Consider the following 25,839-nt stretch of genomic DNA (forward strand, 5'->3'; position numbering starts at 1 on the left):
TCCCATCCTAGAGTCGATGCTACGAATTCACTTTTTTTTTATCCTACATGCTTATATCGGGTGTACAAACTTACGGTAAAGCTTTGCGATCTGCGCAAAACGACTGCAACGGTTTTACCACGATGTATGATATATTTAGAAAGTTGACACGCTCTAAAAATATTTTCCCTCATTGATTGTTTATCCCTGATATACCGTTTGAAAACGTTATTCCTACTGTATCAGCGTGATGTGACGCTATAGTGCAATTTCTATGCGGAAGTGTTGATGTTCCAAGTGGAAAACAGTGCGTTTTCGACACCACCTAAAGTACGAATTCCGTCAAGGTCAAAACGCTGCAGAAACAGTTAAGTCCATTTGCCTTATATACGGTAACAGTGCTATCGACATACAAAACTGTTTAAGAGTGGATTTCCAATTCGCGAATCGTTAGCCCGTAGCTAGAAAACATCGACGACCGCTGTGAACCGCCTCTAATTTTTTGAAATTGTGTAGAAACTTAAAGCTCTGGTGCCTCATAAACTTTTTGAGTCCAACAAAGAATCATGTCTTAACGTTGCATCTCAAAACCTGACCCGGTATCTAGCGTCACGCGGCCCCAATGACCTGTTTTTGGACAGAGTTGTCGCCGGTGGTGAGAAGTCGTGTCTGTACGTGGCATGAACCAGCAATAGGAATGGGTAGCTATATAAGAGGATACAAGGCTCAAGATCCAGTTATGTCTTTATTTCAAAAAGCTTATAGCTGCGTCTATTAAGATTTACTGGGGCCTGATTTACTGGGAACTGCATACTACAAGCCGCACAGGTGACAGGCACATTTGTTTGGCTGGTGCATCGAATCAAACAAGCAATCCAGGAAAAGAGGCGACACACGAGGTTAGATCATGTCGCTTTATAACAGCCCGAACACGCACAGGGAACGCTCTCTTTCCGGACTTTGAGTAGGAGGTTTCGTTGCACCCTCCGTATTTTCCGAACTTTGCACCAATGGATTTGAATCGTTTTCATTCAATAAACAATCACCTTCGACAGAGAACAGCAACACTGCTACCTTCTGGCGAGATGGCATATATCATTTGGTGGAACGGTAGGAAAACGTCGCGAGCTAACGATGAGGACACATAACGTTATAAATTATCGTCGAAGCAATAAAGAGTGTCGTGCTTTCTACTAATATAAGACAGTGTGAGAACTAAACTTTCAAATTGGAATGTCTCATAACTTTCAACTACGAAGTCTCTTTGGATTTTACGAAAGTCGTGTATGAATAAATCTATCTTTATTAATCTTACTGATAAAGAAACAGATTTCGTCGTCATTGGTGTTGAATTGTGAAATAATTAACTTGAACACCCACATACGCCAAACATAATTGCGCGAATATATTAATAATAAACGATTCTTTTTAGGGAAACTAATTAGATAAATGCTTAACCAATAGTACACGCTTACGATAATTTTAAAGTTGGATCAAACAGTTATACTCATCGCTTCATTTTAATTCCAAAAATGTCAACGGAAAATGATCATGGTGGGTCCTGACGCAGAAGAAGAAACTGCTTGCAGGATCCGTATTTCAAATAAATATAATCTCAAACTGCTTTACTTAGTAACCCTCAAATATCAACAAAAAAATTTTGTCAAAATCAACAAAAAAAAATTATGCTACCCTAAACTGTGTTTTAATGGCTGCTTTCAACGTCACTAAGTAACGTAGCGAAATGAGGCTAAAGCAAACGTTGCATAATTCTGTTTCGCTGGTAACTTGGATGAACATTTTTAAAACTTGAAAAATCGTAGGTTGTCACTTTTTCAGAAATATGGATGGTCTTTACTGAACATCATTTGGCAACACGACCGACAACTATGTAGCGCCTAAAAATATTCTTACAAAAAGTGTACGTCCTAGGAAGTTCGTAGCAGTTACGTCGAACCTTTAGCGAGAAAACAAGCGAGACCAAGCTCTCATAGCGTCCGGATTTCTTCCATTGTTTTCTTTTTCAAGAAACACACTGGTCGCACTGAGCGCGTCGAAAGTAATGGCGTCTCGAAGTCGTTAACACAGGCCGAAACGATGACTTAGCGCTTTTTTTCGGATCATCACAGTCCATAATATGGCTTCACCGTCAGAGTTTGACCATAATTCATGTAACAAGAAGGTCTGAATCATGCAAATGCTCAAGTAGCGGTGCTGTGTTGATAGCAATATAATTGAGTTACCCGAATATGAGGGCAACCCTTCTTGTACGATTTTCACAAAAACGTGTAGGTGGACAAACATGTGTGATATGGAATGAGAATTTTATATCAAAAGCAGCAAACGAAGTCATCGCAGACGAGTACACAAAGAACACATCACACGTAATTGCTAACACAAAGGCAGAAGCGCTGCTACTGGGCGAAACCCATGCGAGCCTATACTAGAGTACCACTTTCCTGCGCTACATTAGAAATCATATTTTACGACAGCAAATATTTACTACAGCAATATTGGAATCAAATTATATATATCGACATATGCCGCAAAATTTAAAATGCCGCCACTATTGCGATCATCATCATCATTATCATCATGATCATCACAACAATAGCTCAAACCAAAACAAACCGAATACCGAACGTGTGCTCGAAAGCGAAATGCCAGATCGGACAATGCCGTTATTCATTTCCAATTGAATGTGTCCAATAGCGGTGAAGTTATCCAGTTATACTATCCTTTTCGCGCCAATTGTACTCAAATAGCCACCGCAGTGTTTTTTTGCTATTGTGCCAGTGCTATTCGATTATAATGGTACCCCCACCGGAAGAACAGTCGAGTTCTTTGCGAAGGCAAAAAAGTCGCAGCAACCCAGTTGGCCTGTGTGATGATGATGGCGATGAAGATCAAATTGAGATAAAAAAAGCTAAGATGAATTCCCTAGACAGGTAACCTAATTACCTGTAGGTATCCAAGTAAATTATAATTTTATAAACTCAACACACGTAAATATATATATATATATATATATATAGCTTCATGGTTAAAGAGAGGAAATGACGCACTACGTGAGAAATCCATGAGAAACTATACATATAACGCGCCGTAGGAAACCTTTTTGATAAATATTTTAAGGATCATAGCGCATGAGTAAATACGTTCACAGTCATAGTCAATATCTTGTTTATATATACTAATTAAACTAATCCGTCAACTCTTTCGAATGCTTCGGTTCGTGTCTCTCTAGAAATTTCCTAGCAAAAAAAAAAAACCGGATCAATGAATTCACCCTCAAGTTATATATCGCAAAGGAAATGGGTCCTATTTGTTTATTCCTATTTAATAGTGTACTCAGCATTTTTTTTCGGTTTGTATCTACAGTGCGGTAGAAGGATGTGAGTACTTCGTGATTCATTATCGAGCAAGGGCATCGGGAACACCATATTAAAAATATTCGGATTGTTTGCATCGTCACATTTTCTTACAGTGATGAGGAGGATGAACCTGAAATAGAAAAAGATAAATATAACGTTGCGAACGCTGAAACGGATCGAATGTTTGATGGACAGGAAAAAGCCACTATTACGTTCGATGGCGAGACAAAAATTACAGCATTCAATATGGAAGAAGAAATGCAGCAAGGACATTTCGATAAAGAAGGGACGTTTATTTTCAAAAAAGAAAAGGAAGAAATTAAAGACAGCTGGCTGGATAATATTGACTGGGTAAGCTTACATTGTTTGCATGAATTAGCTAAAAACTTGCAACACATTTGACTTAACGCAGTGCCAGCTTTTTTTTTTGCTAGAATCTAAAGCATGTTTTGAACACACAAAAGTAGCGATGTGTTTCAGTCTTCCTTCTAATACACATTCACGTCCCTAAACATAGAGCATCAAACATCTTTGTCCCACCTTTTTGAGCACAGTTTTAGTAAAGGACTAAGGTTGATCGTTCTGGAGAAAGCCGACGTTTATTTAATGGTAACCGCTTGTGTTAGGTCGTTCAGTATGAAATTGGAGATAATGAATTCTAACTTCAGCCGTAATCGACGATCAGAAGCCATGAAGCTGTAGTAGACAACGCCTGCATTAGACCATCAAATATACACTATGAGCTATTAAGGCCGTACATTCGCGTTAGATTGTAATTGCTCACTTGCGGCCACCCACTACTGTGAACGTTGTGATAAGTCACAGTCCGACACAAGGTTGGGTCAGTATCGGAACGTTACAACAAATAAGGGCAAACGTCTCTGCTTCTTCATTTTTTGATGCTTGCTCAAATCATGCGGCAGTTATTCTGCCTATTTTTTTACATTGTAAATTTCACCGAGCTGAACAAGTATGGTGTTTTTACATTCATCAAAGCCAAATGCTTACACTCGTAAACTTTGAGATGGGTCGTAAACAACTGTGAACATTTCATTCACTTTCATTGTAGCTTTAGGATAGAACTCATATTCGTAAGTCACTCAAGTTTTCTGATTTTTCATAGCTCAGTAAAATTCGCCTGTCGAAAACTAGGGTAACTATATATGAGTGAACAGTTTTGTACTCCAAAGCAAGTACGAGAGCAGCTCTCGGACAAAAAAGTGTCAAAATAGTAAATCAAATAGCATTTTTTGAAGTATATGATAATTGTTGTGTATTCAACGACTTTATTTATATTATATCTGTATTTTGCTTATTGTAGGTGAAAGTGAAGGAACGCGAAGAAATCGAGGAAAAGGAAAAGGGCCTGGCTGATTCCTCTGATTCCGAATCTGACGCCCCACAAACAGTTGACATTAAGGCAACGTATGCCAAAATGCTTGAGGTAATGCGTCCAGGTGAAGATGTGCTCCGATGTATTAAGAGACTGGGAGGCGGACAGCATGGAAGTAGAAGCAACCGCAAGTAAGTCCATAAATAATTCAACTACTTTAGAATATTTACGTCTATAGTTTCAGGTAATAGACAGTGTGGAAAGGTTTGGAAATTAAATATTTTTATGGCTGCCTGTGATATAATAACAATGGCGATTGCTAACAATTGGTGAGGTCACAGATACTACATACTCTCTCTCTTCTCTTTTGGAAATGAATACGTTTATTTTAGAGATAAAAGAAAACTGAATCCGGAACAGCAAGCTGTTCTGGACAAGATTGTAGGGTGTGCTGGTGATATTCTCGCAACCGGCGACATGGATATCTACCAGAGGACGTATGAACAACTCAGATTGGCTCTTGCGCCTAAAAAGGTTGGCAATTTCTATCTAAACTTTCATTATTATTGATTCATATTGTACTCGTACGTATTTGAGCATATACCTACTGAAGCACTTAAAAATCCCATTGGAAAAATAAACAGGTCAACAAAATATTTTTTTCTTTATAGAAAATTACTCCCGAGTCTTGGAACCGATTTTGATATTGCATTGATACTTGTGTACAACTTTGATGTTTGATCGAATAGAATCTGTGATTTTCTACAGGTAGAATACTATGACATATCAGCATGTATGTAAATTGGAACAGACTTCTGTGTATTTATAGCGAGTGGTTGATATATATATAGACGGAGCTGTAGAGCTTTATTGCATATTATAGTACTGACGAGCTTTCTAAAATTTCGTATATTTTTTATTATCAATAGATGTTTAAACCTAGCTTGATGTTCACGTAGATCCTGACGCTAATATCATCATTCTTCATTAATATGATAAACATTTTATTTAGAATACAATAAATCAATAAAATAAAATGCTATAATAGGTCTTTGTTTACCAACAAAGATGGAATAGTGTGTTCCCATTAAAGTAAACTTACATGACCTCAAATCATTCATGTACTATAAAAAAAATCGGTTTAAAAATATTTGTAGGATACCTCTGATATGGACATTTTTGCTGACGACGAAACAACAGCTGACATAAAGAAGAATAATGATACGCCATCTACGTCGGAATCATCATCCGCAGATTTTATGGTGACTGGCGACGAGAAAGTTATGTGGGAGTACAAATGGGATGAAGAAAATGGTTCACAGGTGTACGGACCTTACTCGTCAGAGGATATGCTGGCTTGGAGCGAACAGGGCTACTTTCGAGATGGCGTATACGTTAGAAAAAAGGACGAAGAAAAATTCTACTCGTCAAAACGAATTGATTTTGATCTATACGTTTAAGTTTGGATAAATTTTGGTTATAAATTTTTCCACACAGTTGAGCAATTAGCTGTGTCTTAAAGCGTATTACAGCTGCTTACCTTCAGCCGTTGTCAAAACAGACAAAAAAAAAGTGTCAGATATCGACTTTTATATATAGTGGAAATACTTAGTGGAAAGCTCTAAAAGGACAGAATATGTATTTAATCGCAGAATAATGTGAATAAGAGCCTTTGTTAGGTATTCATCGATAATCGATGTGAATGGCATATAGACGGCTGTGTTAGAGACCCAAGCAAATGCCAGTTTTATGGCTTCTCATTGTTTTATATGTATATATTACGTCATAGTTGTAATAAATAATTAAAACAATTACGATAAATGACTACGTGCTTTTTAAGCTTATGATAAATAAATTCGTAATTTTTAGGTGATGAACTGGTCAATTTGTTTTTTGCAACTTTTAAAGTTATTCCCGTTAATGGGGTTCCGTAAGAATCGGAAACGGTGATAATCGAAAAAAGCAGGGCCAGGACTATAAGTTGGACAAGACAAAACATCCCGATAACTGTTTGATAATTTTTGGCAAATCACTAAAGATGTGCAAAGCCGGGAATAGTTATAATGAAGCTTGACTTTTCTTCTACTCGGTCATAATGTACGTAATCGTGATAACAGCTCGGCGGTTTGACAAATGCTTATGGAAGGGCACTCCACTGCAATCCCGTCAAATAACATTACCTTTGTTAACAATGTGTACTCTCGTCTTATATTTGTTGTGAATCTCATACCAAACACGTAATAGTTTAACAGACTGCGACTTAATTGAAAGACGACGTATTAGAATACCTAATATTTCTGATATGTGAAATATAAAACCCAATATTCAATTGAAGACGTTAATAAACATATATATATATATATATATATGGGTAAAAAATACTTGTATCTTGATCCTATTTAAATTATTTATATATTCACGTATACCGTTTCGATCCTTCATGATGTATATTATCAGAGTGCTTTTAGTGTAAAAAATGTAATCATATAGGAGATGTGTCGGGTAATATTTCAGGTGGCGCCTATGTCACGGTTTTCTTTTAAAACAAGATGAGAGTCAAACTATTTTATAACGGACACTACCGCACGACAATGCATTCTCAAATTTTAATCTAATATAGAAATGAATAGTTAAAACAGGCGTCGTGGCCAATTTCCTTGCCCAGAGGTATAACATGGACTCCATGTAAATTTCATGAACAGCTCTGAGAATCATCTACTCCATATAAATATCATAGATATATTCCGCCTAGATTTCATGTCCAGTTCGCTTGGCAAATAGACTACTAAGAGATGTAGGTATGCCCCGTGATGTGGTATATACTTTTTGATGTGAAAGAATTTATTTACTTCGTCGAATACGTATTCTGGGTTGTACTAAAAGATCATGGTCAAGATAAATTTGACGTTTGATCACTTCGTCTCATGTTGAGGTTCATGGATAACTTTTGATGAAGATGTATTACCTGATCCTTTTGCAGACCTCCAAGCCGACAGGTGGTTAATAATTTCTCTTTGAAACCTCCATTGCATCATAAAGCAATTCGCGTTATCGTTTGCAACATTATATATATATAATCCGAAGCTGTGTGGAACGATCCACATTATTCGTTTGCCTGTTCGGTGCGTCATCGCGAGAGTGCATTCAAAATAGCAGGGACGCTATACTATAACGACGTTATTACGGCCATTATTGTACCCTTCGCCCCTGTTGCTATTGTAGTTTCCTTGCTCGTTGATACGTGCACTCGTATGTTCGTCGTTAACGGGAGCCGATTCAAGTGTCGCACGTTCGTTAAAAGATGTGCAGACGCGACAAAAACGCAACGGCCAACGATCCATGTGACTGATGCTGTTTTGCCTTTTCTTACCCTTTCTTTTTACTAACATTGATCGCTCGTGTCAGCGGCGAGCGCTGCTCTGGGAGTAGTGAAGCTATGTGTGTAGTCTATGAAAAACTGTCTATTTTTGAGTGTTAATACACATTTTTTTACAATCCACTAGTCCTGTCAAAAATTTGCGCGTTTGCCCGAAATGGATGTAGAAGGTGATGAACTGAGGTTCCCAATAGCCTAGTCTCTGATATATTAGTCACCACTAATAGTTCTTCTGAGGCAGCGAAAGAGCGGCAAGTTTGCCGAAAGAAGAGTTTTGGAGAACCTAATAAATTAGTAGGGTTATTGACACGATCGCAGTCGTTAGTCAGTCTCAGTAATCAACTCAAGAAATCAGCAATAAAAATTATGCCATAAGTTTCAAAACCATTTTTGCCGCTGACAGATCCCAGCTAGCCCCACCTTCCGAATACCTACCACTGTTTCAGTATGCAAGTGGTTCGGAGTTGAGCCTAAAAAAACTCATCCAATCCGAATGGAGGACTTGAAACTGTTCTGGATAAGCTTGGTCATAATATTTCTGATGAAGTACATCAAAATAAGCCGATTGTTCTCGAGACAAGGAAGCGTGTTGTGGACATAGCAAAGAATCAGCTTATATCAAATACCATCAATACATATGGCTGCTTGGTGCCTGTCACAGAGCGGAGGTAGGAATTCTACGTAGACGATGTCTTCAGCCAGTTCATGTTAAAGCGGATTGCTCCGTATCACTTTGCCACCGATGCAAAACTTTTAGTCACTTTGAGGCACCTGTGCCGCCTTGTCTCTGGAATGTTAAACTAATCACCATTGGAAGAAGTATAACATTCGTAGCTATGCATTTGTTGTTAGATCTTTGAATACAACGGCAACGCCGAGCATTCTAGAAGTTTTAAATACAACGGCTCAAACACAAGGCTCAGCTGGTCAAAGTAATCCCAGGATTCATTGGCCAACGATAGTGCGCAACAGCTGAGGGACGTCAATAACGTTAGCGCGCCTAAACACACAACGTTGAGCAAACAGGAGTTGGAACAGCACGACAGGACTGGATGGAAAGAACGCAGACGTATCCGGCAAAGTAAGCGATGATGACCAGCAACGGCAAAGAGACCACGACTTAGCATTTAGACCGATAATCTACTCTTTCTGCGAGAACAAAAGCCCAGAAAAGGCAAATGGAGAATACTCGGGGTTGCCAACGACGAAAATCATAATCATGTCTGTTGATGCTATTTGCAACACCACGCCCTTCCCTATATGAAATCGCTCTTCACGTGCAACCAAAAATCAATGGTGAATCGTCTCCACTACACGCGAGTGCATGTGACATTGGTGTGTGACACAAGTTCATCAGACTTAACAGAAAATCACCAGGCTCCGAAAAGGTCATCTTTAAATGATCGTAGCCAATATCAATATCTGTGACATAGAGCAAACAGCAAATTTAAATTACTGAAGGAGGCACGATTGATGTTGCAATGATGATTACTGTTGGAATTTACTTTAACTATCGACAGAAGTGTTACACATTGATCAACGTGGTCATTGTTACAATACAAGATCTACCGCACAACTGTCCCTTAATTTACGAATTGCAGAGGGGAATGCCCTGGATTACATATCGCGTCTTTCCCCTGAACGTTTATCGGCTTTACTAAATGGAATAACGAGACAAACGTCTGAAATATGTACAGATTTCCGTTTTTCCGCTTGGGGCGCATGTAATTGAGGCCACCTCAAGAACTATCCAATCCCATGCCTACTTGGACCATTATTCCTGCGACTACTAATTTCCTGAAAAAACTTCCGAAACCAATCCAAAGAGTCCGAGGACAGTTTTTGGTACGAACAGTTTTAATCGACACTTCGATAAGTCAGTTACCAATATACGAGTTTATAGATGCGGATTCCGTAGTCAACATTTTAAATGGTACCATTTATGATGCCGTTTTCACCGTGAAAAATTTTATCGATTGGCTATTCAAGAGCTTCTTGGGCGAAATTCTGTCGTTCTAGGTGTACTTTTGATGTTCTAGGAGGAGACGTACCCATGATAAAACTATCCAACAACGTAAAAATACATGTTACAAGGCACTGACAAGATACTGATCAGATGTTAGTACAGATTGATTCAGAAGGAATGGCAAGGTTATAAGGTTTTATAGTGAGCATGGGCATATCGCATAACAAGTGCAACGGAGGGGTGACACGCTACGTTGTACGTGACCTAGATTGGCGGCAGCAAATAAACATTTTTAAGGATTCTCAGTTAATGGAATATTTAAATATGAAATGAGCTAGAAAAAATTGTTCGTCAAAGTGCTTCGGCGATTAGATTATTGTCCATACTTGTCTAATTTGGCGTCAGGCACTGAACCACGTGTCTCTAAACAGCTTAACCCATCCTGCTGTACTTCATTTTCACTCCCAGCCACATTCAAGGGCCAGCGAACTACCGTGTGCTAAACCCACCAGTATTCACTATTAACGAAGATCGTACGTTAAATTCGGAACAACGTTTGCAACGTAACTGATGCTATCTATGGACATCTATGACATCTATGGGTATTGGACTACTACAAGAAAATACTCATTGTTGTCTTGTCATAGAGACTACTACTGTATGATCGTTATCTCAGTATTTTTGTAGATATTGAAGTTTATATAGTATATATATAATACTTCTCTCTTTGTTTAGAAGAGATGTCTTTGTGTAGTTGCCTAGTATTTTTCGGTTTCTTTCACTGTTAGGCTACCGAGCCTTAAAGTAATCCTGGTATGAGGTCTGGTCAAAGAAACCGGTTGTGGTTTTGACTAAGTATCCTCCAATGTCTGAGGGCCTTGACTCGGCATGATCAGTAATGTTGTGTTCCAGAATCTGTCGAGTCGAAAGTAAAAAAAGCTTCTTAACTAATTAGCGTGGCATGTTCATTTTTGATTATATATTTAAGCCTTCTACATTACTCTACCAATCCATCGAGAGTGATATTAGGCGCTTACTTGTTTCTGTTACTCTGGTCTTCTGGTCTCTAATCCATAAAATTATTTTTCTTTAATACGGTGGTGACTATCAAAGTAATTTTTGCTTCGTGACTTTTTGGGTTCTTTTAGTCACAGCTGCTGTACTAGTATTTCACTTTTTCAGAAAAAAAATCAAAATGTACGCAAATTTTCTTTCCCAAAAACAGTTCTGCAGAAGATTTTTCAGTTAAGTTACAGGCGGAACTGTAGGATTCTAGAGCTAGCTACTTAAAAGCCATTGGATCATGTGTCCGTCTCAGCTTGCGATAGCTTCGCTTAAATACATAAACAAATTATTCGGCCGAGCCGTTAAATTGTAAATGAATTGAAGCTGTACAGATATGTTGTGCTCTAAGTGATTCTATATCTGCGAATTGATGTTTGTGAATTGAGGGTCATTGTCTAAAACAACGGTAAGTTAGCTAACCGTAGCTAGAAAATATATTCCGTTTTGTGTTTGTCGTGCTTGAAGTAGCTACGGATCGCATAGTATATATTTCAAACCATCGGAAATAACTCTACAGTAATTAAATACGTTTAATTAGCTACCGGTATCGCAAAGTTAATATGTATCCACTCAAATACCTATGTAGATTTTTAGTTTACCAGATACTGGAATCTCCCTCTTCGTTAGCATCTCTTCTGCAAATTTATTTTGATTCATCGTCTAAGTTTCAGCTATGGCTCAGCTAGATCATAAAAGGACAAAACATTTCTTCATTTGTTTTTGAGACATAGCTTTCGATGGAAGTGATAAGCAATGATGGTGCTCAAGATTGGTATCTAGACCAGTAGAAAAATCAACATTATCTGATGTCACCATATTTCTTTTCTACCATTACAATTGGGGCAGCATAATCTGACCATGTGACATTAGCTAGGGTAACGTTAGTAACGTATCAATAAAGTTTTGTCTCCATCCTACCCAAAATATGCTAGAAAACAGTTGTTGCCTTAAAAAGGACCAGGAAAGTATTTAATTTAAGAAATAAACGTGGTTAACCTTTATTACAGTGGCATAATTCTAAAGGAAATACTGAAAATATTGACGTCATCTGTTCACTTACTCCAAATTTTCGGTGCTTTCACCAAAGCAGTACCATGTCATCCATAGCATAACAGCTTTTTCGAAATCTTTCTCCGCATAGTTGGAATCCTCCTGTAAAACATTTTTGGTATTTCAACAGCAGACGACTGGAGGTTAATTCTTGTGTATTTAAATTAATCATGGTGATGTCTTGGCTTAGTTGAATAGTTTTGATAGCTCGATACATCCATGTAGAATTCATACCACATTGAATGGTCTCAGTTTCAATCCTGTTTTACTGGTCATTTAAAAGTTTATTAGAATCCACTTTTCTTAAGGTATGTGGTTGATTCCTCGCATGAGATTTTTCATATTAATGATAGGTACGGCTGTGCTTTTTATAGGGGCAAGCTTGCTATTTTTAACTGCTTCCACGTTCATATGTTGACTCACCTTACTTGTATTGAATCTCGACCTTTTACCAGTGTTACCGTTCTAGGATTCCCTTATCTTTTACATGCTTTTAAGCGTGTTTTAGTTGACCGAACTTCTTAATAAAAACATGTTATTTTCTCATCGTATAAGTTATTGTCTTATTTACGTATTCCGAAGTCGTTTGTCTAATATCTTCATATTTTAGTTTCATCTACCCGCAGATCCAAAGCATTTGTCAGTCATGAAAGGTCAATGACGAGTCATCGTTACAGACGCTTCGAAGTTAGTTTCTATCTTCGACAGGCCAGAGACAGATTCTATCTTCGACAGGCCAGAGACAGATTCTAAGCCTAAATTTTTCATGGCAAATTTATCTGCAATGCCTTTTCATGACATTAAAATGCCCCTCTACAAATGCACAAACATTTTGCATAGTCAAATCTTGACTGCGTTCATTTGTTATGTATTTTCTGGTACATAAACCGTTGTGCAATGAAAATGCTGACTATGCAGAGACTTTGGGGACACCCTTCTTGGAGAATGTAGCTGAAAGTTAACTCACTCCTAAAAATACATATATACACCTTGATTATTATTATAACTATTGTTGGGTTCTGAGAATTATACAGGCCGCAATTTAATAGATAATAAGATACTAAAACGTTTGCTCTTCCTTGAAGGATTTTTTTTAACGTTTATAAGCTTCGAACTTTACGTTTGGTATTGTCGTTAGGCACGGCTTTAGACAGTTGGCCCCCTGCATTGAACGGTAGAAAGAAATTTCTAAATCAAATCACCCACCACGCCCCGAACCTCTGTAGACAAACGCAATAGCAGCATTAGGTTAATTCATCTTTAATGCTGGTAAAATATTTTCTTCAAGAGTGCGTATATCGTATTTTCGTACCGAATTCAATGTTCTCCATTTTTTTAACTGAGTTATATGTGATGTTATTCATTGAAGCTTTTAGGACCTCATAGTGAATATATCTGCTAAATGGGGCGAGACATTACGGACGACACTGAACATGCCCAGAGTGCTATATCATTAAAATCTGAACTACAAAGCATAGGACGTCTCTTACAAATTTTTGCAATATTCCGTAGCCTTCGCTATATTCTGAACCTTCCCGATGTTGGTAAACAATCTTTAGTTCGTTCTTGTTTCATTCTGAATGCTTCATGTGGAATTCATTAATTCTCTGTTATTTATAAAGCTTGTTAAACTCCTAGCTGGTAGGCAGAAAGATAAGCTATATGGGACTAACTCGTAGCTGTAAAACAGCAAAATTTGTGTAGTTTAGATCAGCCGTGCGTGTAACAGTGTTTGAAGGAGAAATCATCTATGTTTTACGTTACCATTTACGTCCGGTATTGCCGTAAGCATTCCATCAGACAGCTGGCTCTGAGCACGAAACGAAATGTCTATGTCCGGGATTGAACCTAGACCACAATGTGCCCCTAACATTAGGAGACAAATACGGTACCCAATACGATATCACGGGAACAACTCTTCTGAAACACGGCTTGCCTGGATAATACCCAACATAAAGTAACAAAACTGAAACGAGAGCTAAAAATGTGATGATTTACCTTTCTTTATTCACATAATTAGTGTAGCAAAAGTGTCCATAGGAACTATGCATTTAATCTATTTTTATGGTCATTACATAACGGGCAGAAAGTTGAGTATTGACTGCTTCAAGGGGATCGTCTTTTGATCTTACACTTCTATGATATTCCTAATATAAGATGAACAATTTATCTGCAAGTAGTGTTTATCTAAGTACTGTTTATTTATACGACCTTAAGTAATTTAATATATTAGAAAGATGTATTATCGTGTAAGTAACAATAACGTGTTAGGATACCGAATTTTGTTGCCATGATAAACTTCTGCAATTTTTAGTTGAAATTAACTAGAAATGTGAAGTAATAAAAATACCTTCGTGTGAATTGCCTTTTATTTTGTGTTTCTTTCACTAAACTATCATGCAATGAAGCGCTGCCTTGGAACAGTATTTTTTTATATGACCTTTTGGAATGGAAATTTGCAGATGGATAGCGGTGAGCCATTAAAATTGGACGGAGTCGCGCGCCTCCTTCTGAACGAAAAACTCTATCTCTCCGCGCTAGAGCTGCATACTGAACTTCTCCATCGAGGAAGTGAACTGCCTGTTCTCAGGGACTTTTTCAATAATCCTGGTTAGTCATGCTCAAAAGCAGCTTCAATAGGTCCTATAACGATTATAAACACTCCCCTTACGAAATAATGTGTTTGACGACTGAAACTTGCGAATCATTGAAATGTAAAAGTTAGTTAGTGTTTGCAAGCATTACAGATTAAAAAAAGATTTTTCTCATTTTGTCTGCAAATAAGACGTAGCTGTATGTTATTAAAAAGATAGTCTTAGTCTATAATTTGTAATTAGTATTGGTGTGTCTGTATTGTTTGCTAACCTAATTTCCCGAGCTTCCTGATATTTACATGAAATTTTAAGGGCTGAAATCACCCCAAAATAGGAAGATAACAACATGAGGGTACAGAGTTAGCAGGAGCACAGACACAACCTAATCAAAATTGGGATTTCTCAATTATAAAAGATACACGCGAAGGAAATAATTTTTGAAAGATCTTGGAAAAAGATAATAGCATACTTGAACCTTCCACGTGTTTGGGCGAACGGAGCAAGATAAAGAAATCTTCGGAACAATGTGACAGAAGCACTGAAACAGAAACAGAATAATATAGAAAAATGGCAACAATAGCTCGGACTATATAGCGGGTTTATTGATCCAGGACGATGTAGAACTACACCTAGAAAACTGGGATAACTGTTACGGGCTTTCGTTCAGGCCGAGCAGGCATCTTAATATTGCTTAGGGTTGGAATGGAAAGGCTACCGAAATAATAAGGCCCGATGTACAAGTATATAGTAGCAATGCACAAATTACATTTGAGAAAGTGATAAAGAAAAAGCCTGCGTTTTGGGGAGTAGCGACAGCTATTAGATTTTGGTATTAAATAATGTCTTATTTGAACGAAATGATTTCGGAATGCATATAGAGTTTCTACTTCGTTTAAGCGAAAAGCAGACTGAGAGCTACTGATCGATCGTGGTGCTGATATTGGCATATAGTGGATATTCTTCAGTTTACGTAAATATATACAAGTGTCGTGATGACGTTCGGTATACAGATACATGTGAAAGCGTGATAGTTGCTTGTTAATGGTAATGATAGCAGTTTGATTGACTTCAGCGCTGTTACTACACGTGATGCTGTTGTTAGAAGCATCACTTAAGCGTAAAAGCAACAACTATATACATACATTTCCGTAATGATAATAGTAGAAGAAAAATGTTGGCTACCGTTAGATGGTGCCAGTGCTGCGGTGGGTCCGTCTTTGCACGGTGAAGGCGGGTTCAATCTACTTGTAAGGGATTTTGCTGCAGCGTGTACAACATCACAAACGTTTTTCACCGGAAGGGATAATCAGATAATACAACAAGGTGTGTCTTGGTGTCGGATACAGAGATACTTATGGAAAATCAAAGAGTAACGGCAGCATACGAGTAAGTATAAGGATGTATGGCTGTATATATCTTTTGGACCGTGCATGCGTTCGTTGGTATAATTCTTTTGTTTTATTGACACAAGGTAACTTCGAGCATCTCGTGCAGATAACTGAACCTGTAGCAACGACGCCTTGCCCGTTACCTCGTACTTCATCCGTTCAGACCCTCGAAAGCCTTGATATGACTCGCTACTCAGAAGACGGTGAAGGCCTTATGGCGGAAAAGGTTTGCCTTTACATATTTATATTCAATCCTCATCAATATTTTTTGTAATGTCTTTTAAAACACTGATTTTTGCTATATGTTCCATCTTACAACCTGTAATACGAAGCTTACTTAAAATGTATATAATTTTCTCATTACCAATGGATACAAATAAAATCAGTAGCTCATTTCAAGTAACTAGATTTATTGGGCTATTGTTTACCTGTCTTTACTACATGTACGTGTGTCGCAGGTTGCCGTCCTGGAATTTGAACTGCGTAAGGCTAAAGATGCCATACGAAGTCTGCGTAACAATCTAACAGTAGTAAGCGAGCACACGCCAGATGCAGCGGTTGTGATTTCTGCATCTGCATCCTTGGCGCCGCTACAAGGTGATGACGGATGCCGCACTGTTGTGGAAGACCTGCCGCACAGTATCGGCGGAACAACAGCGTGCACGCCTGGTGAAGCTCCCCTACTCCCTCACGAGCAAAGGGCTGTTAATTTCCTTGTAAATGAGTATCTACTAGAACATAATTACAAGCTCACCGCAATAACTTTCGCGGAAGAAGACGATAACCAGGGTCGAGATTTTGACGACTGGGATGAAGTGAGTACGATGTCTGTACCGACAGTAACTGTTGGCCTAGCTCATGCGTGAAAAATCGTTAATTTTTACATTTGTTGCACGATTTCCTTGATGGCTTATCTTCTCAATTTTGCTTTCTCGTGGCCATTTGGGTTAGTTCGTACTACTATCGATAATGCTATTTACTATAATTTTATTATGAGATAGCGCTTATTTCACTAAATGTTTAGCGATTAAGCCTTCCTGACCTAACCCCTTTTCTAAAATAAATATATGAGGCCGGCAGTTGTGATATTAATGAAGAGCAAATGACCAAGTCATTCCATCCGCTGTACTTATTCTTGAATTGAATGTTCGTATTCTAGGTTGGCTTGAATATCTCTAAACCACCACGACTTGGGCAACTTTATCGTAAATTTAATCGATGGCATTCTAGTACGCGCAAGACGTCTTCCACCGAACTTGCTCCTCCATGTTCTATGGAACAGAAGCCAGAAAGTTGCCCATCAATCGATCTTCCCGATATAGTTGGACACGCTTCGTGACTCGCTCTTGCCATAGTTATACAAGGTATATATGTGATGTTAATGTAAGTATGTTTAGCTGGTTGTTCTTTCAAATAGTAGTATTTCGTTTTTTTACTTTCTGCATACAACCTGGATAATGGACAATCTTAATATAATAATTTATTTCTGACTTCACGATGAATGCAAGCTTCGAATATGCTTTGTCGGTACATGGCCCACGCAGCTTGCCATCATTAGACTGTTGAAATAAATTTAGCCTTCGTTCGAGTACAGGCGGAAATGCGTTCGGATTAATCAACGTTTTTCTCCGCATAGTTGGGTATATATTTGAAACGGCAATCCGCCCAATGCGAATGCTTTTCATGTACCGGAATATTCACTCTTGTGCATCTAATTCCTATTTTGGACTAGTGCTCGTCTGAATTGTCACGGTCCAGTCATTTGTCCAGTCAATTGTCCAGTCATTATATGATGCTCAGCTGATTTCTATAAGCTGTGAATAAATTCCGAATTTTAGGTTCTGTATATACGACCAAAGCACTGTGCAGGCTACTGTGCTTCCACTTCAGTACTAGGATCTGTGAAGAAGCAGTTTTGCCTGCTTCAAAGCGTTGTGTGATTCTACTAGTATATTCTTTCATCCATTAGCCCTTTTCTAGCTTATCCTAAATCAGTGCCACTGCTTCTTCAACATGCAGCAGTCGCGTCTCTGGCTTTTTCTTCTTCTACTTCTTCTTTTTCTCAATCGCTATCTATTTTCAAGCCTACCATTCGATACAACTTCGTTCCTCGGCCATTCGGTACAAGGTTATCTTTCCCAGTTACTTTCAGTTTCGGAAACATTTGCTTCCAGCTCGACGCGGTTTTTATTACATATCTATGCAGGGTAGAGCGATTGATTTGGGTCAAACCTCAACGGGCGGTTCGGCGTAGTGAAGCCTGCCTTATTGTTAGTTTCCATGCGTTTCTCGAGGAAAATGTACATCTTCCAAAGCAGAGTATCTCGAAGAGCATTGAAAAAGCTCGAAATTTGTTGATGATCTTGGATGTTCTATATAAAAATTAGCGGCTGTTTCTGAAAGGGGAGCATTCGTTGCCAACTTCTGCGGCTTCTTTGCATTTGTTGGACTATTTGGCTGCTTTAAACGCTAATACCAATAGGATTTCGAAATAAATAAACCAAAATTTAGTTTTATTATTTTTTATGGAGTGTATTTGAGCGACATTTTAGTGGGTCTACATTTACTAGCACTGATTGGCTCTCGATCACTATTGGAAACCTATTGGTAAACTAAAGAAAGCGCTCTTTTGGAAAATAGTAGTATTGATATAGGTCCCAATTTTAAGCTGTATTGCCGGTGAATGGTGGCTATATTGAATCTATACAAAAAATTACCTGTTTTTTTTTAGATACAGTGTTAAAAGCAATGCAGGAATCAAAATAAAAAAAACCTAGTCACTCTCCATACATTTTGTTTAACATATAACTTAAAAAAATTTATTGCTTTAAAAGCGTACCTTCATTTATGCTATTATATTCTGTGCGGCAGGTGTGGCTGCTCATAAAACTTTCGCCCATTTTATCCGTATATCCGTCATTTTTGTTAAATATAAATTGGGCGTATATATTTTTATCTTATCATTTTCATTTTACTACACTCGTTAAAAGAAAGAGCTCACGGCAGAATGGGGCCACATCTTAATTAACGCATTTTCATGTTATAGCAGTATGATGACGCGTTTGGTAAAAAATAAAACACCTTTTAAAAAGCACACGAGTATTATAAGTCATTGGAAATCGCAATAAATTACAAGCTTCCTCCTTTCAGAAAAAGCGAAGCTCTTGACAGACGCGCGAGCATCGTATAACTTCATGTCACTGGATCCAATAAAATTTCTTTTGCGAAAAAGACAATCAGTAGCTTATCTATTTCGCCAAAACCCATTTTAACAGTTGAAAATTGGATTGGGATAATTAACAAAGGGCTTCAGGGTATAATTAACGGTGGTTGTACGAATGTTTTAGGCGTTTCAAATACAGTGTTAAATTCTGAGCGTGCTAAAGGACTACTAATTTTACACTTAAAAGCGTATCAATCAAAGTATGTTACAACTATTAGGCATAAATCTAACTGAATAACGTATTTCGAAAAAAATAAAACTCCAGCTAATTGCTTCAGTAAACAAGAAAATCACTATAGCAAAGCACAAACGCTTTAATAACCTAATAGTCTTCTAGCCTTTTACTCTCCCCATTACAAAAGAAGCGGATTAAATGCTTACGAAATCATGCAGTTTGTTTGCAAGAGGCAAGATAAATTATCGCTCAATTCGTTTCCGGTATAATCAAAATCTGAGGTCGCCCATGTCCATATGTAAGTATAGTCATGGCCGCTCCAGTGTGCCCACGTTCTGAATCTTCTCTTTAATCACTAGGCCAGCTTAGGTGACATGTATCTTAGGTGGTCGGGTCCTATCTATGACTATTAAACTAATCGTCGGTGGCCTTGTGGCCCTTGATAGCTCGTCGGCACTTGCGTAGCACTTAGCTCGATGTGCCCGAGCTTTTTAACGGGCTGCCAGCTCACATGTAATGATCTTCGCCTTGCAGAATCTTACGGCTGTGTGCTACCAGTAATTACTTCTGGTGATGTTGTTGTAGCTAACGGATGTAACCGTTTAATGCTGAATGCTCCAGGTCGTGGCCTTGCGACAAGCAAGTGCCACTGCTGTTACCACATTTAGAAATTAGTATTCCATTCTCACGCAGGAAGACGTCAGCTGCTGACGGCGACAAATAATAAAGATGAATGGTGCTTTCGCTCATGTTGTGATAAGCGATAAGCCAATACAAAGACAGTCTAGTCTTATGACCAATGTGCATTATTTTTACGCTACTTATAGTATCCCTATAGTTCTTATACTATGGTGTTACAATATTGCATTGCTAGGGTGCGCCTGAAAAGCAATGGCTTCGACAATAACTGCTGTGGTCATTCAACTTCTATTGAATAATATTAGAGTATTCGGTGTAACATCTATAAGCGATTTTAAGGTGTCCCTGTTGTATCCGTTGATTACGGTAATTATTTGCGTATCTTTCACTATTTTAATAGATGTAAAATGATGACTTTCCAACCGGCAAGAGATTCTTTCAAATTGCTCAGTGACCTTTGGACCTTGCCGCATGTTAACTGAAATAGATATTCTGATTGTATGTGTGTGGTCTACATGAACGTCGAAAGCAATTATGATAAAAACTAGTGAACAGAACATTAAGGACAACCTTGAAAAAGCTCACCACATAATATTGGTTTGTTGAGAAAGTACCGATCGTTTTCAGGCCAAGATTAAGGCGAATATTTTTTGCATTTCAAAATAGCATTAGTAAACTAAATATGTGCCATCTTCGCCAATTACCTTTTTCTGGCAGCATCGTAGGCCGTAGAACTTCTGTGGTTTGTGGGCGACAAATCATGACAGGTTATTTTTGCATGCTTTCATTCAAACTAAATCAACACTATCAAGAAATTCTGCAGAGATGGAAACAGACAATAGTCTGATTGCGCAAGATCCGAGCTACACGACATGTGCATTAAAATTTCCCATTCAAGTTCTCTCGATTTTTTCAGCGTAACTAAGGGTATATGTGGTCTAGCATTGTCATGGTGGAAGGCGACGTCTTTTAGTAGTTCCGGCCTATTCTTTTCAGTGGCTTCTTGTAATCCTATCAGCTGTCAACAATATAGGTCTGAATCGTTTTCTCACAGGGTCGGAACTTATAATGCGCGATTCCTTTCCAATGCCTCCGAACACATAGCGTCACCTTCTTTGTCACAGATCGTGGAGCAGATTTTTAAATTTTTTTATTTGCACAGTGTTACCATATGTGATCAACTTTTCATCACCCGTGACCAACTGCGTCATAAATTGTTGGATTTTGTTACGCTCCCGTAGAATTTTGCTGATGGAAATACTAGGATTTTGCGTCAGTTTGTGCAGTACCCAAATATCAAGCTTTTTTTGGTAGCCAGCTGGTTAAATAGTCTAAAGCTGTTTGGCGGTGGATCTGGACGACATTAGGGCTGCCGATGTGTCGGTTTCATTCAAAATTAATGATAAGTTTATGTTCTGTTTCAACTTTTTTCCATAATTAGTCGACCACTACGAAAAGCGTCTTTGACACCGAGCAAAAGCGACAGAACCATCCTCAGGCTATTTCTTCCGACAACGCATCTTGACCATAAACAGGGCAAACTTTTTTATGGGCCTCGGCAGAATTTGTTTTTTTTATTGCAATGAAGTCATAACATGTAGCGCAATTTTGGACGAAGCGCCATTCATTTTGGGTCGGAATAGAGGTATTCGAATAATTTTGACACTTCTATTTGCAAATTTCAGCTTTCAAAACGCACAACTCATATTGTCCAAGATGTGTATCTGTGTGATATATAGCTTAAAAGCCATCATTATCATACCCTTTTCAAAGTAAGTTATGTTAGTTTAGAGTCACATCGGTGATCTTCCTCCTTGCCCATGCACCCAACATCGTTGGGCATCTCCTCTCGCATGCATATGTTCTCAGACACCGATAGCAAAATGCCGATTCCGCTCAGTCAGCTCTTCAGCTGTAGGTCAAATATATCCACTACCGCCCTGCACATAAACATGTATGTAGAACGCTTAAATGACAAATGCCCACGATGATGTCGAAGGGGTGCGAACGCGGGTATCTATCAGTTGAGTACTGAACGCATTACGATGACCGAAGCCACAATACGTTCAAGCAACTAGAGTGAAAAGTGTCCGCAGACATTTATCTCTGACATAAATAAATATAACTATTACCAACCACATCGGTTATTCCGATTTCATTTATGCAGTTACGGACAAGGCATTTAGAGATTTCAGTATCCTCCAGAGTCCAAAATATTACTCCGCCAAACCGAAACGATCTAGTTCTACAACAATCGACTACACAGTTTTCACATTACGCTTGCATGGTGCATTGGGGCCTTACAGCGGCTGCGGCGGCCAGCGTCAAATTGTTCCCATACTCATAATTGGTTCAAGATCGAGAAGTTACTTTGGCAAGCGTCGTAACCGAATGTTCCTCTATATATTCAATTTATATCTACAAACATATCCGACGAACCTGTCACATTGCAGCGGTGTGTTTGTAAATGCTCATGGAATAAATAATGCTTTTTTGCCTGTGAATACATACAAACTATAATGGTAGGTATTTTTTTTCAAATGTGATGAAAAAATATATATGTATATATATATATATATATATATATATATATATCGTTTATATACATATACATTCATCGTTTACACAAGTTGCGTTGCCACGCTTCGACTCGCTGTGGTAAATGTGTTTGTTCGGACTTGAGATGGAGCTATTGAAGATCAGATCTCTGTTAAAAATCACCACGATAAAGGCACAAATGCTGCCTAGACTTATCGAAAGGTGTGTTGTTTATGGTCGATCGGAGGAAGTATCAGTACAATATTTCGATGTGAAAAATACTCGTAGCGGCTGACATATTCTGGGAAAAGTTGATGAATTCACTGCGATAGTAGTCCAAGATTAATGCGTAAGCAGCCGCAGTGTCCCGAAGGGGCCATCAAACAGCTTTAGATATTGTTGAACGGGTAATAACTTTTAGAGTGAAATTACATGGAGAAAGATCACATGTTAAACAAAGACAATGGTTTTGTTAGAAAAGAATTAATTGTATCGAAGGTAAGTTTGAAACGAATAGAACTATGTATAGGTATCCAAAGAAGAGTACCGGAAAGTCAGAACGGGACACTCGTAAATTAAGTGTCACATTGTAACCATGGTGCATGGTACTAATCAAGATCTAGTATTTGGAGCGCAGGGAACGATCCGGTAGAGAAATGCTCAGGGCGATGAAGCTGAATAGGTCAAATTCTTTCTCTACCTGCCATCCACCTATTTCTACCGCTTGCACAGGCAAACAAACAACAATACACTAGCTTGCTGTAGTATGAAACGTGGACATAATCGTAGCTTCGTACTGAAAGAGCAGTCGCTATGTAAGCCGACAGGCGGAGAATGCACAGATGATTATTTAAGCCGCACGACTGCCGCTCAACGGTGAATAATTCATTTTTGCTCCTGAGGCCTAAAGCGGTTTCTACACTCATTTCGGAGTCAAGCAAAAAGCAGCTTATTTGCGTATCGTGTGTTTTAGGACTGCCGGCGGTAGTAGTCTCCTATTGTCTATGTCCGACTGCAGTAGCATTCCACGGTATCCTGGTTAGTGAATATAATATTTGCTAAAGGGTAGCTAGGTCAAAACATTAGGTTGCCATCGACGACGCTTTCGAATTTTTGGCAGCACAGGTGTCTACTAGCATTACTTTCTCACATCCCCTTTTATCTAGCCCATAGCAACCTACATGTCCGGTCCTAGTGACGATTCGTGTAGTATTCACCTTCTTATGATTATTACTAGTGTGGGTCGTTGGCACTGACAGCAGCTAAGTGTTGAGCTATTTGCATGAAGCGATAAACATCAATATTATAATAAGTAAGAAAATTGTGATTCTTTCAGGCGGAAAATATATTTTGTCTCCCGGGGTTGTAGTTCGAATTCAAAATGAAGGTGGACGTCGTCGTTCAAGAATTCCTTGGCATAAACGACCGGTCTGAGAGTCTACAGCAAACAAGAAACAGACAGATAGACGGACGAACAAAAAATTCTTGTTTCTTTGGTAAAAGCAGCGTCGGCTTTTGTTGATGCTACGGCCATCGCGACATTTCTGCGCAGCCACCACCAATAGTAATTCCAGTTTTTTTACTAGCTGTTATTATACTGTTGTTATATGTATTTATAGTAAGCTAAATTGTTGCTTGCAAATCACTTTCTGTACACTCCAGCAAGTCAAAGCTAATGAAAGGGGTAACAATCTATACATATATACTTACATTACATGGTCATTTTGCACAAAAAACTGATTGGGTTATTTTTAATGTCTATCTGTGGATCTATAGCGAATACGATTAATTCCCTTCGCTGCTTGTATCACAAAAGAAAGAATCGTGAATATCAGCTTTGTTATCTACAAAAGCATATGTGTTTGAAGCATACCCATAACTAATGTGTTGACAGTAGCAGGGATATCTCGAAAGCAAAGGCTTTCTAAGCAAGGGGAGATGGAATCCCTTTCACAGAAGGCAGCTGCTGGAATTACCAAAAAATAATTACGAAAGAATAAAGGCAACTCCAACAGACACTCGCTTTCTTCGGTAGCGGATCGCGGCTCTCGAAAATTCATATCAAACAGATTTTCGACGCGATTCTGTAGATAGTTGATCATTTTTCTAGAGAAATCGGGTTGAGTACCCCAGAGAGCTGAAGATCCGATTCGAATTCATCGAGGTTTAAGATGCTCACGAAAAACAGAAGTCATCCTTTTTACTTTATTCTTACTAAAATTTTCAGTGGTTTCGTCATTTATCGTATACAGTTGATTCGTGAACTGCGGTAACGTGTTTCTGTCTAATGTATTAGACCAGAAATGCGACACAATACAATCTTTGGACAAAACGTTCCACAAAATATTAATTAACTAGGATAATTAAGTATTAACCTACCGACCAATCCAAAGTAAATAGTTATTTGTAAAGAAAACACCTGAGACCATAGCTGTTGCCATTAGGGGTATGAAAGAATATATTAAGCATTGCCAGTTATCGAAGGGTGTAGCCACGCTTCTCAAGAGTCTAAGTAGAGCTTTGTTATTTCTCGGTATTTGTCAAACTGCACAGCAAAAGTATAGTATAAACCTATCTATCGGCTCCCAGATATTCAGTTGCTGAAGAATATAAATAGATACGTATGTTATACCCTTGGATATTGGCACTCAGATCTAATTGTCCGTCTGTCTTTAAGGAAGTGAACGCAGTTTAGTGGTCACTTAGCAGGAAAAAGGGCCACAGACACAGTCCAAATAGCAACGAATTACTATTACTACTAAGTTACTAATTTTAGCATGTCGTTCGGGTGCCGTCATTTTGACATCTGACAGTAGGCTGCAAGGCGATTTTTTATACGTTTGGTAATTTTTCAGTCGAAGGACAAGTGAGCTTTCTTTGTGCTACGCTTCTCGATAATACTTACTTGAAGTATTTTTTCTTAGTTACAAATTAACACACAAATCTATCAATACCGATTCAGCAAAATAGACGTTTTGCAGTCAAAACCAATTCAAATATGTTTCCCTATTTATATTTTTTCTAATATTACCAAGAAGCAGTCGAGGCCTCCCCCCTCCCGCGTTGCACTCCGTAGAAGCTGGTTATTCTAAAAGATTAAAGAAAGATCTGTTAGATCATGGCCAAATGGCTAGTTCAC

General features: G+C 38.4%; 2 protein-coding genes and 1 long non-coding RNA gene across 12 annotated transcripts; 2 read left to right on the top strand and 1 right to left on the bottom strand.

Annotated features, from left to right (window-relative positions):
• The first annotated feature begins 2,581 nt into the window (after window positions 1-2,581).
• Window positions 2,582-6,563, top strand: holn1 (CD2 antigen cytoplasmic tail-binding protein 2 homolog holn1). Of its 2 annotated transcripts, none has more exons than XM_022836269.2 (5): window positions 2,582-2,927; window positions 3,467-3,704; window positions 4,675-4,877; window positions 5,079-5,220; window positions 5,844-6,563. In XM_022836269.2, exons 1-5 carry the CDS (start codon window positions 2,791-2,793, stop codon window positions 6,144-6,146), a joined length of 1,023 nt encoding a protein of 340 aa, XP_022692004.1. In that variant the 5' UTR covers window positions 2,582-2,790; the 3' UTR covers window positions 6,147-6,563. The 2 variants fall into 2 exon arrangements, with proteins under 2 accessions (XP_022692004.1, XP_022692005.1); XM_022836270.2 differs by having other exon boundaries at window positions 2,785-2,927; window positions 3,361-3,704.
• An 833-nt stretch (window positions 6,564-7,396) lies between these two features.
• LOC147753232 (uncharacterized) lies at window positions 7,397-12,781 on the bottom strand. Of its 2 annotated transcripts, none has more exons than XR_015311841.1 (3): window positions 12,567-12,781; window positions 12,154-12,245; window positions 7,397-10,943 (listed from the first exon to the last, which is right to left on the bottom strand). It is a non-coding gene; the product is annotated as an uncharacterized LOC147753232 (long non-coding RNA). The 2 variants fall into 2 exon arrangements; XR_015311840.1 differs by having other exon boundaries at window positions 12,378-12,781.
• A 906-nt stretch (window positions 12,782-13,687) lies between these two features.
• LOC111262201 (RAB11-binding protein RELCH) lies at window positions 13,688-24,716 on the top strand. Of its 8 annotated transcripts, none has more exons than XM_022836291.2 (6): window positions 13,688-14,129; window positions 14,606-14,753; window positions 16,209-16,351; window positions 16,584-16,940; window positions 17,285-17,489; window positions 24,037-24,716. In XM_022836291.2, the coding sequence occupies exons 2-5, from the start codon at window positions 14,606-14,608 to the stop codon at window positions 17,462-17,464; spliced, it is 828 nt and encodes a 275-aa protein (XP_022692026.1). In that variant the 5' UTR covers window positions 13,688-14,129; the 3' UTR covers window positions 17,465-17,489; window positions 24,037-24,716. The 8 variants fall into 8 exon arrangements, with proteins under 8 accessions (XP_022692026.1, XP_022692025.1, XP_022692028.1 ...); XM_022836290.2 differs by having other exon boundaries at window positions 13,688-14,100; XM_022836293.2 differs by having other exon boundaries at window positions 13,688-14,031.
• The last annotated feature ends 1,123 nt before the right edge of the window (window positions 24,717-25,839 follow it).

This window comes from Varroa jacobsoni, unplaced genomic scaffold (assembly GCF_002532875.2).
Source record: "Varroa jacobsoni isolate VJ856 unplaced genomic scaffold, vjacob_1.0 scaffold_634, whole genome shotgun sequence".
NCBI lineage: Eukaryota > Metazoa > Arthropoda > Arachnida > Mesostigmata > Varroidae > Varroa > Varroa jacobsoni.